The 13,609-nt window shown below is 43.6% G+C and overlaps 2 protein-coding genes across 2 annotated transcripts in view; one reads left to right on the top strand and one right to left on the bottom strand.

Annotated features, from left to right (window-relative positions):
- The window catches only part of LOC108580360 (dopamine D2-like receptor), a 171,433-nt gene extending 170,553 nt beyond the window's left edge, over window positions 1-880 (top strand). Inside the window, exons 6-7 of the mRNA XM_017944094.1 lie at window positions 138-610; window positions 672-880. Of these exons, the coding sequence (XP_017799583.1) occupies window positions 138-610; window positions 672-880 (682 nt within the window). The remainder of the gene's footprint in view (window positions 1-137; window positions 611-671) is intronic.
- A 7,265-nt stretch (window positions 881-8,145) lies between these two features.
- Window positions 8,146-12,640, bottom strand: LOC108580256. The gene is made up of 8 exons (XM_017943966.1): window positions 12,629-12,640; window positions 12,017-12,527; window positions 11,624-11,880; window positions 10,309-10,478; window positions 9,507-10,003; window positions 8,860-9,030; window positions 8,531-8,679; window positions 8,146-8,184 (listed from the first exon to the last, which is right to left on the bottom strand). Exons 1-8 carry the CDS (start codon window positions 12,638-12,640, stop codon window positions 8,158-8,160), a joined length of 1,794 nt encoding a protein of 597 aa, XP_017799455.1. The 3' UTR covers window positions 8,146-8,157.
- Between the last annotated feature and the right edge of the window lie 969 nt (window positions 12,641-13,609).

Raw genomic sequence — 13,609 nt, 5'->3', positions numbered from 1 at the left:
TTCAAGCAGCAACTCCCGCGGCAGTGATGCATGAACGTTCGTCCCTGCGGCTGCCAACACACGTACTACACACTTCCGGTTAGCGCAGGTCCGTAGTTACCAGCCGTGACTGGAAACGCTAAAAACTCGAATTGCAGTTGTCGTTTCAGCGCAGTGGCTCAAGCTCAGCTGGGTGGAACGCAGAACGCGAGAAAGGATTCCGGGTACGACGCGGCGGCGAGCAGCACGGTCGTTCACGAGCCTCTCGAAACGAATTCCAGCCCGAGCCCTTACCCACGAATCACCTCCGCTCCTTCGTCCTCGACATCTTCCTCGCCGCCGCCGAAGGGCGCGGCCACCAGTCAGAGCTCGCAGGCCAAGAAGAACGGCGCGGAGACGAACAAGCAGGAATTAAAGAGGCTCAAGAGTGCCGGTTCGCTTCTTCCTCTTCAGCTTGGCCGAACGCCAAGCGTCTTGTCCGGCACTTCCACCTGTAAGAAGGACAAGAAGAACGCCGCTTCCGGCTCCCGTTTCACGATATACAAGGCCAACAAGGCGAGCAAGAAAAAACGCGAGAAGAGCTCCGCGAAGAAAGAGCGAAAGGCTACGAAAACGTTGGCGATAGTTTTGGGTATGTCTTACTTGGCGAGAAAACGAAGAACAAGGAGAAGAAGTCTACGTTTCGATTTCAGGTGTCTTTCTGATCTGCTGGCTGCCGTTCTTCACCTGCAACATCATGGACGCAATTTGCACGAAGCTGGAGGCCACCTGTCAACCAGGTGTCACGGCCTTCATCGTCACCTCCTGGCTAGGCTACATGAACAGCTTCGTGAATCCCGTAATTTACACTGTGTTCAATCCCGAATTTCGCAAAGCCTTCCATAAATTGATCAGCTTCTAGGCGGACCACTCTGGTTTAGGGTTCGCGTTTGTCTTGAACGGAGGAACAACGTGGCATTGGACAATCGAACAGCTCAACAGATGTTCTGGCAAAAGGTATTTATCGTATTAGCAAACACCTCCATCACAGTTGGTACCACCAGTTTTTCCTCTATAGATAGAAGCTTCTCGAGGCAATTACTTCCCCCCTTCGCTCTTTCTACCGAATTGTTTCGAACAAAGCAAAAAGGTCGCGTGATACACTCGAAGAACCACAACCAACACCGTCACCACCATCGCCGAGACAAAGTTTCTAACCGAAAACAAAAAACGAGAAAAAAAGAACGAACGACAATGGAATTATACATCGTGCGCTTCTCACGTGTTGCTTATCAGAAATCCCGGTACCACCGTTAATAATCCCAGCAGCAGCACTTGCATCCTCCATCTGTCACGCGTTACTATTCGAGTCCCCGAGCCGATATCGAACCGGAAGCAACGTGCATCGATGTTAGAGCTGAATTACCAAATAAATATCTAGGCTAAGTAGTCGAATGAAATGTATGCGAAAAAAAAAAAAAAAATAATAATAGTAAGAGGAAGAACGAACGTCACGGTGTCACGCGTCGAACGCGTTGGAAGTCTCGAGCCGTCGTTTAAAACGACCAGCTCTGTGAGTAACGAGCAGCGGAGGAGAAGGAGGATTCAGAGCGGCAGGTAGACTAGGTAAGACGATAAACGTCGGGTTAAAAATGCGAGATCGATGAAACGAAGCGTGTTTGACGAGCGAGTGAACGCTATACGTATGTACATGTATACTTCGTTGGATATTAAATATACCGTGGCAGTATTACCGTAGCTCGTAAGGTGTAGCAATATTTTTTGGCTCAAAGCAAAAGAGGAACCGAAGCGTTAGTTCCAAGCGACAAACCGTTACACGCTCTGTACACTTGCGCGTTGCAGTATAACTCCACGTTCTTTACATTATGTACGACTCTATTCGAGCGAAACACCGTCTGCTTCGTATCATCTCGACAACCATCTGTCCGACGAATAGAGAAACTGATCGAAGAACAAGCTCCCAAAATTCTTGCGTACACGGATCTAAAAACGAAATTTCATCGCGAATCCACCTAAGAAACTGTCCTACCAATGTTGTCCAAGTTCCGAAATCGTGTTCTTCGATTCTTGAAAATTGATTCCGCGGGGAGAGGGGAATAAGGAAGGGTGAGCCGGTTTTTCGTCGAACGTGTCGCTTCTACTTCGTGAATCTTCTTCATCGTATAAGTCCTCTGTACGGTATACGCCGAGGACTGTAGATACGGAATTTCAAGTCGGATTTCAAGTTTGTTCCCTATTCGCGAGACGCTCCTTCCTCGTGGATCCATCTTTTTCGATACACCGGCGCGATTTCCTGCGGCGGCCGTTTTTCGGGTAACGTATTGAATTTGTTTGCCCGTTTTCTTCTTTTTCTATCGATCATTCCCAGGCTACTGTGTATGTCGTTCGTATCCCCTCAGCTCTAATCAAGATTTATGTATTGTCTCTGGGTTGCGTTAACTGCAAGGGAACCGTTCCTCCTGGTCCAACTCCAGGGGGAAAACGAAAATCGATAGGAGAACGACGACGTCCTCTTGCTTTTTGCTCACCCTGCACACTTCAACAGCCCGGAGGAATTTCACGTGAAGATAAACAACGTAGGTTCGCGACGCGTTCGGCACAGTTCGACGTAGATGCATATGAAACACTTTGTAGTGTGTATTGTATTGTACATATCGGCTCCGCTTCGTGACCCATCTCTCCGTGACACGACCGTGAAGAGTTTCCTGCGACCGAATTTTCAAAACATATCAATACAAAATACGAAAACACGATACCTGACCGTACATTGGCATCCAGAGACGCGCTTATACCGAGTATGTGCGTGTGTGTTTGTTAGATGGGCCAGGGCGAAACGAAAGGATAGGAACTCGTTTGTTTCGCGGGAAGCCCGAGCTCTTGCAATAACGTCACAATCAAAGCTTTTTACTCTATGAGTTCCACGAATACGTTCTCTATCGCGTAAACGTAAGCTTCCAATGTATATTTGTAAATAACTATAAAAAATAGTAGGGACTAACGAATTACTGATTGCGAGGCGATGGGTAGCCTACCGTTCGTAAGTAGATACTTGTCCTCTCTCGTTTTGTTTTTCTTTTTCGCTTCATTTCACTACCGAGAGAACTGTTTTTCTTCGTAACGAAAACGGTCGAAGGCAAGAATTTGCAACTTCCTGTATACAATGGTGTTGAAATCTCGCAGAAAAATATTAACCCCTCAGCGACGGAGGACGCGTCCCGCAAGCGGAAATGTGCTGCAGTTTTAACCCTGGGACAGTAATGTTAATTTATTGTTAGTGTTCCAGTGTCATCCCTCTGTAACAGCATGTGACTTGAAAGTTACATATCCATTTATCAACATTTTATACGTCTCTTGCAAAGCTGTTGCATTATCACGGTCAATTTTTTTCATAATAATTATTAATACTTGCTTCTTGAAATCATAATCAACTGTAACTTTTCTTTTGATTAATGAAGAAAAAATGAGTAATAGAGGGTTAATATTAATTTGTTATCAGTGTTCCAGTGTTAATATTAATTTATTATTAACGTTTCAGTGTTAATACTAATTTGTTATTAACACGTTACTACATACCATGCTGTGAAAATATTTATATTTCTTTTGCTATCTTTATTTTCACGAAAATTGTAAATATTGTTTATTTCGTGTTCAGAACGAATTAATGCGTAAACATTTGCTGAATCCAACGACACTTCAAAAGTGAAAATACAAAAGGGAAGGTATATATGAAAGAAACCTGTGCACTGTATTAACATCAATTAATTCAGCATGATCCTGAAAAAAAAAGGCAGCAAAGATATCCAAGTCCGTACAACGTATACAAAGGCGAATGAAAAATAAGAAGAACCACAATCCAAAGCATGGAGGCCGTCGCTGAGGAGTTAACACCTTTGACTTACGATCTTTTCTACTACGTATCCATGCGTCAGTTATTCAACGTTTCAGTACAGTTTAAGTAAGCAAAGCAATTACATCACAGATTAATTACACTTGGTAATCCTCAATCTCGTAAATTCAAAGGAAAATTAAAATTAAAATTACTTTCCCTTACTAATATAACTGCTTTTCTCGCATCTTGGCCAGAATCTGTGCTACGAGTCTGACTCGTTTCTATAAAGCAAAGGGTTAACCAGGAACAGGTCCTTGTTAATCGCGAGGAAAGCTTCGAAGTGAAATTGCCCAAATTTAAAGGACACTGTAAACGAATACGTTGGAAAGTACTTACGAACGGTGGTGTACACGATGAATTGTATGCCTGTTAAAACCTAGGTACACCGCAATTACTAAAACACTAGGGTGTAAACGATAGAGTGTATCGCTAAGTGCTAGGGAGAACTTTAGGGAAAAACTTTTTCTCGATGACTTGTGATAAAGCTAGGTTTTGTTACGTGCGTTTCACCCCTTCCTTCCTGCCCTCCCACCTTTCCATCCTCACGCCCCGTAACCTGTTTCGAGATTAAATTTCCCGATGATTTATGGCTGGTTCGAATCGCTGGCACACCGACGTTTTTCTTTTTCTTTCTCGTTTGTCTCCTTTTTTTCATTACTCGTCAGAACCGAGAGAAATGAAATCTGCATTAGGTTCTGACGGACAGAGCGCAGGATCAGAGTGCGCTTGCGGCAGTGTTCTCGATTTGCATGAATCCGTTTAATTCGCGTGTAAACCTCTTAAAAACCGACGTTGCGGCCCGCGTAGAACCCGTTTCGTTAACCGTGGAAAATCTTCACCGCTGCGAGAGCGACGACCGAGGGAACTTTATGCCCTTTCGTAACGCCGTGAGGGGAACTTTTCGCACCGAGATCCCGGCGACATTTTACACACGGCCCGATTCTCGCAATAGGTCGCCCGCCACGTGCCATTTTACGCTGCCTGCGAGATAAAGGAACCTTCCAGAGGAGCCGGTGGATTATTAATTGGCGAAGTTACCCCGTGCTTCGTTCGCCGGTCGTTAACGACAAGCTAACTGCTAAACTTCTGGGCACAGGGATCTCGCATACCTGGACACCATTCGCAGAATTTCTTTTTTTCCCTCCCACCCGTCTCGCTTGGGGAAAAACCCTGAGAGAAACGAGCGTCGGAACAGAGGAACCTTTTTCCTTTCTCCTCTTCTTCAACCCCTTGTCTTACGGCTCTTGTCTAAGTATGTTAACAATTTATTGCTTCAACGTTTCGTCCAGTGAGAAACGTGGATAAGTTCTTTTTTTTATGTTAACCCTCATCCGGCCAAGGTGAGTCCAATGGATTCACACGGCCAGTTTTTTCGAAGCGTTTGGAACAGCAGGTACTTGAGCGATCCGAAATTTCTTCTACGGATTGTTCTACACTATCGACTGAGTTATCGTCCTATAAGTAAGAAGTGTTAGAGATTTTTTTGGAAGCAAAGAAAATATATTTGGACAATTTTGTTAGACAAGCGAACCGTAGGAGTCCATCAGACTCTACGAGCTAATTTTCCAGGAACCTCCACGAACATTGTGGTGGGTGAGGAACGCCGTTGCACTGTGTTCACCTCAATTTATTAAGATCTAAGCGCTATGGTCGGCGTACAATTCGCCCGGAAAATACAATCGTTTTATTCGCTAATTGTCCCTGCGGCAGCGGTTCGGCGGGTACGTCTCGATGGCTGGTAAAGGAAAATCTGAACTGAGGTGTAGGTGTACTGGGTTTTTATATTGTTAGGACAGGGAGACAGGAGTAGAGATAGATAAAGGTAAAAATAGAGAAAGTGGTGGAAACGGAAAATTTTTAGAAAGCGGGGCCGTTCGTCCTCGTGCAAACCTGGATGCCACATGTGCGCTTCTTAGGCTACTCGAGGACGAAGGCAAGTCTTAACCCGGGGAGAGACAGAAGAACGGAAACTAAAATCTGAAGGAGTTGGAAAAGAGGAAGTTCTCGTGGAAGAATAGAACAAGGTTCGGTAAGGGCTTGTTGGCAGTGACGTACCCGCAGCACAACATGATTAATTTAATTCTAAATATCAGCCAATAAATACGTTTTCAGAGAGTTCCGAGAATTTTTGAAAATTTATCTAGAAAGTACCAAAAAAATTCCAAAAAAATCTCTAAGAAACGAAGGAAATATATTTGAATAATTTTATTGGATAAGCGAACCGCAGGACTCTATCAGCCTCTACGAGCTACTTTTCCAGGTACCTCCAGGTACATGAATAATTTAATTCCGAATACCACTCAATAAATAAGTTTTCAAAATTTATCGTCAAATCGCGTGTTAACGCACGTATATTCCAACAGACTCCGGCTGTCCGTCTACGTCACGTGAATAAACAATCCCGATAAGGGTGTACGAATATTGAAATTGAAATCGAAGCGTCATATCAAATCTCTGTTACATCTCATCGACAACTTGATATTTTAAGACAAGGGGTTAACGTTGCGATCCAATTACAAAGAGCGGGAAACTTTGAAAAATCGTGCTTCCGTGTCGAGCAAAAATCAACAAGCCTAGCCGTTTGTTTCAGACGTAACGCACTTTGGAGAAGAGCACACTAAATGTCTTTTTTGCGTGGTCCTGCGTGAGATTGCTGTATTTTTCTAACCTGATACATTCCCTTCTCTTGTATATAAACGTGTATGTGTGTGTGATACACGACGTAAAAATCGTATCTGTATTGTGCGAAATGAGAGAAAGAGTATGTGTGTGAGCGAGTGTGTACACATGTATGAAAGTAGCGCTGTACTGATCGACGAAAATCACGAGCGTGTGTATACGAATGCCTGTGAAGAGGCTCGACGAAATTTCTAATTAATTCTATTTAATCCTGAATCGTGGATATTCGTGAGGACTCGCAGGAGGCCGATTTCTACCTCCTCGAGAGACGCGAGACACGGAAAGAATAAAACACACGAAGAATAAAAAAAGAAACTACATAAAATAAGTTACGTGAAATGTCTATATGTGTCCATTGGAGAGAGAGAGAGAGAGAGAGAGAATGTGTGTGTCGCTTCGGTGCGAAAGAACCACGTTTTTCCTATGAATTTCTTAATCGTTACTACGAATGGTCTATACAGGGCATAGATGTAAGGGATAAATCTTTAATTTGCTGAGACTAGCGATAAGACGAAGCAAAAAGAGAAAAAAAGAGAAAAAAAAGTGAAAAGAAGGAAAACACCGAGAAGAAAAATGAATATCTAAAAACTCTGTATCTAGGTACTGATGGCAATACCTATACATATTCACACGCAAAAAAGAAGAAATAACGATGGGACACAGACACGACAAATCGAACACACTGAGACACTTGTTAATATTAATAAAATATAGTATAAATTAAACTGGGACTGTTCATTCGACGTGTTCCGTCGTTCTTTCATCCAGATATAGGAGAAGAAACGGGGCGAAAGAGGTAAGTGACTAAGTGCATTATTCTTTTATCTATGCAGGATAAAAACGAGGCTTTTCTCTAGATTTACAGAGAACAATAGAGGCTGAAAGGGATGTTCCTGTGATATTTGTTCGCGTCAATGCGATTCACAGTGACAATGGTCATGGACGAGAGCAGGTAGGGAACGAATCCAATCTGCAACGAAATCGTTTCGCGTCGACTTTTACGAATGTCCCTGAAATAAAGCGCGGCTCAGGTCTCCGTAAGGGGCTGGACCCTCGTTCTCACGAATGTCACAGGGTGGTTGTGTCGTGTGGGTCGTTAACGCGGAGAAGGGAAGGTGGTTGCAACGGTGAAAAAGCAGGAAAATAGCGCGAAACGAGAAGAAATACGCGCGAAGCTAGGGAAAAGGAAGGAAGTGTGTTTTGCTGGTTAGTTCGTAATAAGAAAAAATATAGGCTGGTAATCTGGGATACGTACACCTAGCCTGAGAAAATACGATACGGCAAATCGTGTCAATAATGATACAGATCCCACGGAATGTGTTAATAGTATTATACCAGGGGTCAATATTGAATGTTGATAAAATGGACGAAATGGGTAACAGATAGGAGACGTGTGGCAAACAACAGAGGGGAATTTCTGGTAACAATCGTTTATTTCTATTTAAGTATAGCAGAAGATTCAATTATACAGCCTTACGGTAAGAGATAACTGTCTGGTGTGTCTCGATAGGATTAACCTAGGGTCTGTTGAACTTTGGCAGTTTGCTAGAATACTTTGCAGTCCTATGAAATAAGCACGTGTCTCTCAGCTGAACGGTCAACTTCCGCGTTCACAATAAGTGTTGTCCGAATCCAACCTGTAACAGGTAGAGAAAATTGCTCTAAATATTTCATACTCCGCGAAGTGTAATTATCATCCGTTAACGATAAACTTTCCCCGTGAATACTTAATTCCTCTTTGCGAAAATCCGCATGTTTTCGCATGCTAATAAGGAAGATGTTAACGGTAAAGCGAGCTCGAATAAAGGAACTTCCCCGGTATCGGCAGTCTGCACAAGGTCTACTCTCTCGGTTCGCGGTGTTTAAAGTAACGCCAAAGCCCGAAGGAAAATTCCCGATAGCCGGGGAACAAGTAAGAAACTATTCGGTGGAGTAAAGTCTCTTTTACACACCGCTGGCCGTAATTACTCGTGGAAAATTTACCTTGGGGAACGTGGCAAGCTGATGTCGCGGTAATTCTGGCAAACTTAAGCCCACTTTCGCGATCCCGAGGTCCGTGGGCCGTAGGGTGGGATTAGACGAGCGTAAGGAGTAATCTATCCCTTCGAAGCCGCCCAGCTGCAGCTGCAATCCTGCACAGAACGCGTTTCACAGATTATACTGGTAAAAGATGAAGCGGAAGATTTGCTGGATGAACGGTGAATGGGAGAGGGCGGGTGTGATCGATGTCTAGCCCTGTGAAAGGGGGGCTAGAAGAAGGTGTTAAAATGATCAAGCCCTGTAGAGTTTATCTTCTCTACACGACACTGTACCTGCGGAGTACGGTTGATTTCTTGCCACCTGAAATTGTCGTAGTTGGCCGGCGTGCTGGAAATTTTGACCGAAGTTCAACGTCGGTATGCCCGCAGATATTCCGCCTATCCCGCCAGGTAAACTGTTGAATAAACCCGTCGCCTGGCCATCAGCTACGTTCGAGGACAGACCTGAAGGTATAAACTCACGCTTTATGAAAGAACACAAAGGGAGAATTTTCTACCCGAAAAATACGAGAAAGCCACATATTGCACATTTCCGTGTGACGCTCGTAAAAAGAACCGCCTCGAATTTAACACCCCTTTTCTCATTCTCCTTGGCGAGCATTTACCCTCTGGATATATATGTTCACCTGAACTTTTCCAAACTGAAAGTGACACGGTAAGAAGGATATAGGTGAAGAGAGTGGAAACATGTCTAGGTTACAGATGGTTCTCTCGGTGATAGAAAGAAATCCATCGAAGTCGAGGAGGTACGGAGGCGGATGAAATTTTTCGAAAATTATAACCGTCGAGGTGAAAGTCGTTGCCGGGAGACGTGAAAGATTAAATTTCTTCTAACGACATGCTACCTCGAGGCGGGTTCCTATTGGAGATCGAAGAACGATTTCGTCTGAACTTTATCGATTCGCATAAAGGGGCCATACCTAACGGGAGAGCAGACACTCTTGGCAGCGTCGTTGAGGCATAGTTTATGGTCTGCAACGGTCGAGAAACCGCTGACAAAGTTGCAATCGGGACAGTTGGTAGAACCAGCTTCGGCTTGTCGACTAGTGACTCTAGCGGAATGTAATTCACAGTTTCCGGTATGGTAGTGTGCGCGACTGGTAGAGCACGATTCGATTCTTGTTGCAGCAGATAGTTCAATAGAGGAATCTGCAGATTATCCTTCAGCGTGATCTTCGACTCTTCTGGTAGCGTGTAACTCAACGCTGGGCTCTGAAGCTTGGTAATCAGGTTGTTGTTCAACGCGTTGTCCAACAGTGCGGTCGATCCGTTGGTTTTATCAGGACTCTTCAGCTGTTGGGATGTCAGATAGCTGAGCAGAGACTGCTGCAGGGTGTTCTTCAATCCGTTCGAGAGGTAATAATGAGACGCTGGTGCGATGAACTTTGCTGCTGGAAATTCAATTGGCGGTATCGTCCTGAAAGAAAAAAGAAGAGGAGGAGGCGCGGTGGCAATTCAGAAAAGTGAATACTAATTTAATCATGTAGAGTGTCTCGCGATGCTCCTCCGACTCTAGCCAACTATTCGAACATCCTCCAGGATGAAACGACGTTTCTGCCCCGCGAAGATAAAGAAAATATCGCGTCGGAGAGATCCGCGAGAGTAGCAAGCGTTATAATAACATAAGCTCGAGACATGTGTCTTGGAAACGAAGTGACGGTGACCGAGAAAAGGTCACGATCGGTCAAGCAAGTAATAAATGGTGACATTGCCATTACGTACTGTCCGAAGGATATGATCGGAGATTCCGTGGGCATGACAGGTATGCTGGCCTCGGTGGTCAAAGCTGTCGGATGAGCCAAGTTCGAAGATTGCTTCACGGTGATCGGAGCTAGAGGTACCATCGTGGAAACTGCCGTAGTAGATGGGCTTGTGGTACCTGCATCAGCGAGCTGAAAGTAATTACTAACTTTTATTAAACCTTTTAAGATTCATGGCCGTGTTGCTATGCTCGTATGGATTCAGTTTGGAAGTTGTAAAGAGGTTACGGCATCGGGTTGATCAAACTTTCTTAAAAAGGTTCGAATCGGAGGAATTTCACGCCGGTCTTTAATACTTTCACCGGATCATTTCGAAACTTGGGCAGAATTTTCCTAGCACTTGGAAAATCGAAATAATCACACTCTTTGGAATGTAGGTGAAACAGCAGCGAGAGTGTTAGCCCTGGTGCGTTCGGCTATGGGTAAAAAGAGACCCAAAGACCTTATGCGTAACAATTTTTGCTACCAGTAGATAAACTTTCAATATAACGTTAAACGGACAATAAATTGATAACAGCAAAAGTTGTTGAAAAAGTAAGAAGGCGATGGGTCGAGAAAGACCCGGAAACCTCGCTAGGGTTGAACTGGATGTATTGGATGTGTACACTACCGCTCAAAAGTATCCGGACACTTCCTTATTCTCTACAAAATGTAGTTTAAGTTAGCAGAAAAAGTATGTACACTCGTTTTATCTTTTGTAATTGTTATAATTATGTATACTAAAGTATCGTAGCGTACTAAAATTTATTTTTATGTACAAATGACATAATAAAAATGCAATAATATAATTCCTGTTTTATAAAGACGAAATCTAATGGAACGATATCGTTGTTTGAGAAGGTCTGAAGATTTAGTTTATTTCATTTCTATGGTACAGATCGATTTCAGAGAGTTCTCCGATACCTATTAAGTCACCCGCTTTGCTTTAATTCGTCTGTTGCTCTTCCTATGTTCAGTTATGAATTCGAAACGAGAATTATCGTTAGAAAAACGTGCTAGTATCCTTACTCTTGCGGAACAAGGATATTCAGTTCGAGAAATTGCTTTAACGAAGAAAATTCCGAAGTCGACAATGCATGACACTATCAAGGATCCGGATACTTTTGAGCGGTAGTGTAGGTATCTACTATTTATGGTAATTCGTAAGAAGCAGCGAACGGAGCTGATAAATTGATAAGTAAATTGCATAAGCAGGAACGAAGAAAAACATGGCGGAAACGTATCGTGGGTTGAATTGAATACGACACTGTGATATATGAAGAGTACATTTCACTCACCGTATCGGATTTCACGGTTGGCATTGTCGCCATATACGAGGCCTTCAGCGAAGCCATTTTCGGCTTGAAAGTTGTAGACGTATGAACTTGGCTGATAGCTGAAGCGCTGTTGGAGACAGTAGTCTGCAGCAATGGCTGGTGGGTGGATGTCGGGGCCATTGACGGTGTCATCGTCGTGGATGCTTCCTCGTTCAATGCTAGAACATTCTCGTACGGTGAAATCGCCGGCATGGAGACGTAGCCGAGGCCATGGTTTCCTGAATACAGCGAAGAAATCCTTTCTTAGCATTCTAACTTTTCAGTCGTTTCCTTTCAAACCATTCCATAGCTCTCTGCGGAGCCATTTGTTTCAGAGAACACAAAAGGTGCCCTCATTTTATTTAGGACACTTACCGTGTTTCAAATACTCTGGATCCCTGATAAATGAACCGGTGGACTGTAGCTGTCCCGATTGTCCCTTCAACGAGCCAGTTGTCTTATCGAACAAGTCAGCGAATCGAAAATCATCGCGAAGTGCTTGCTGATCGTTCGTTTGATCCTCGATGATCTGTTCCTTTCCGAACAACATCCCGTCTTTGTCGTGTACGTTCCTCAACAGTATACCGTCCGGAAAGAACGAGGAGTGCCTCTTCAAGTCGGAAGAATGACCTTTCAACAAGGATTGATCTCCGAATGACTGCTGACCGAGATAAGGGAACAAGTCCTGGCGATTGGGGCGACGTCGGTGGGATTGATACTGTTGCGTTTTAATCAATTGCTCCCGGAACGGATGATGTTGCTCGTAAAGAAGCGGGTGCTGACGTGTTCTTTGATAAGGTGGAAATTCCTCGAAGGCTGATCCAGCGTTGTTTCTTCTTGCGTTCTTGTACGCGGTGACGACCACCGCCATCATGGCGATTACGATCTGAAGAAGTTAGGAATCGTGTTTTTTTTTTTTTATGTCACCGTCACTTATTCAAGTTTCGTATGAACTTGGACAAATTTCAAAGTGAACGAACGACTCACCAGCTTCTTCATTTGATCCTCTTCCTACTGTAAAGGCACGACTAAGGATGGTTTGCAGCCGATCACCGGCATCGACTCTCTTATATAGCCACGAAGCGAGGGAAAAACTGTATCTCGCATCATTTCCACTTCTCTTTCAATACAGGTACGAAACTGGATCTGGTAAATCACGTATATTGACGCCTTTCTCCATCTACGAGGAGGTTCATTGCCAGATATACAATGGATCCGATGTACTCCCGCGTATACAAGGACAGAAGTTAGAACTAGCAAGTGAAACGTTTTATATTTCCACATGCTCCTTTGCAGGCAGACATTGTCTTGTTTTACTGCATCGTTTTACTTCTCGACGTTTTTATACTCCTTCAATGAACGCACACAGAGGAAGGAAGTTTCATTTTTACGACGCTTTTACCCTTTAACGAACAGCGTATCCGTTTTGATTTTCTTTTAGCGAACTCGTCGTTTGGTTGGACAAACATTTTCGGAAGTTTGAATTGAAACTAAAAGGATTCGATCCACAATCTGTATCCTCCCGAAGGCTATTTGACCTTCGATAAACGCCTTGAAATAGGGAGGGTCGGCAATCGCGTGATATACGGGTGTCTTGAGGTTTCCAGCAAAAACCGTGAAGGGTGTACGAGTGTACGCCGGTGGACTTTTAAGGAGGCAATAGAAGAAGTAATAAAAATTATACGCCGTCCACATTTATATTACGTTCGACCTCACTTTTCCTATAAAATATCGATAACTCCGGAGTATGAAACCATCTAACCTACTAATAAAATTGACATCAATTAAATATGGAACAGTATCTTTGAATACATAACACAGAGACACTTTTTGTGTACCTGTTCGATCAACCAATTATCGATTACGTTTAACTTTCGAATATACATATATGGATTTGATTGAGTAGCGACAGTGTGAGAGATATTATGTTATTGTTATGTACTTCTTATAATTTGTATAAATTACATT

Source organism: Habropoda laboriosa, unplaced genomic scaffold (genome assembly GCF_001263275.1).
Source record: "Habropoda laboriosa isolate 0110345459 unplaced genomic scaffold, ASM126327v1 scaffold9, whole genome shotgun sequence".
Taxonomy (NCBI): Eukaryota; Metazoa; Arthropoda; class Insecta; order Hymenoptera; family Apidae; genus Habropoda; species Habropoda laboriosa.
The sequence above is the reverse complement of the archived record's forward strand: the minus strand, read 5'-3'. Positions and strand labels throughout refer to the sequence as shown.

Excerpts from the sequence above, each read along its gene's own strand:
- LOC108580256 (XM_017943966.1), bottom strand. Across the intron at positions 11,881-12,016 it reads TCCAGAGTATTTGAAACACG|GAAACCATGGCCTCGGCTAC; the intron begins GTAAGTGTCCTA and ends CGCTGTATTCAG. Across the intron at positions 10,004-10,308 it reads CCGATCATATCCTTCGGACA|GACGATACCGCCAATTGAAT; the intron begins GTACGTAATGGC and ends TTTTTCTTTCAG.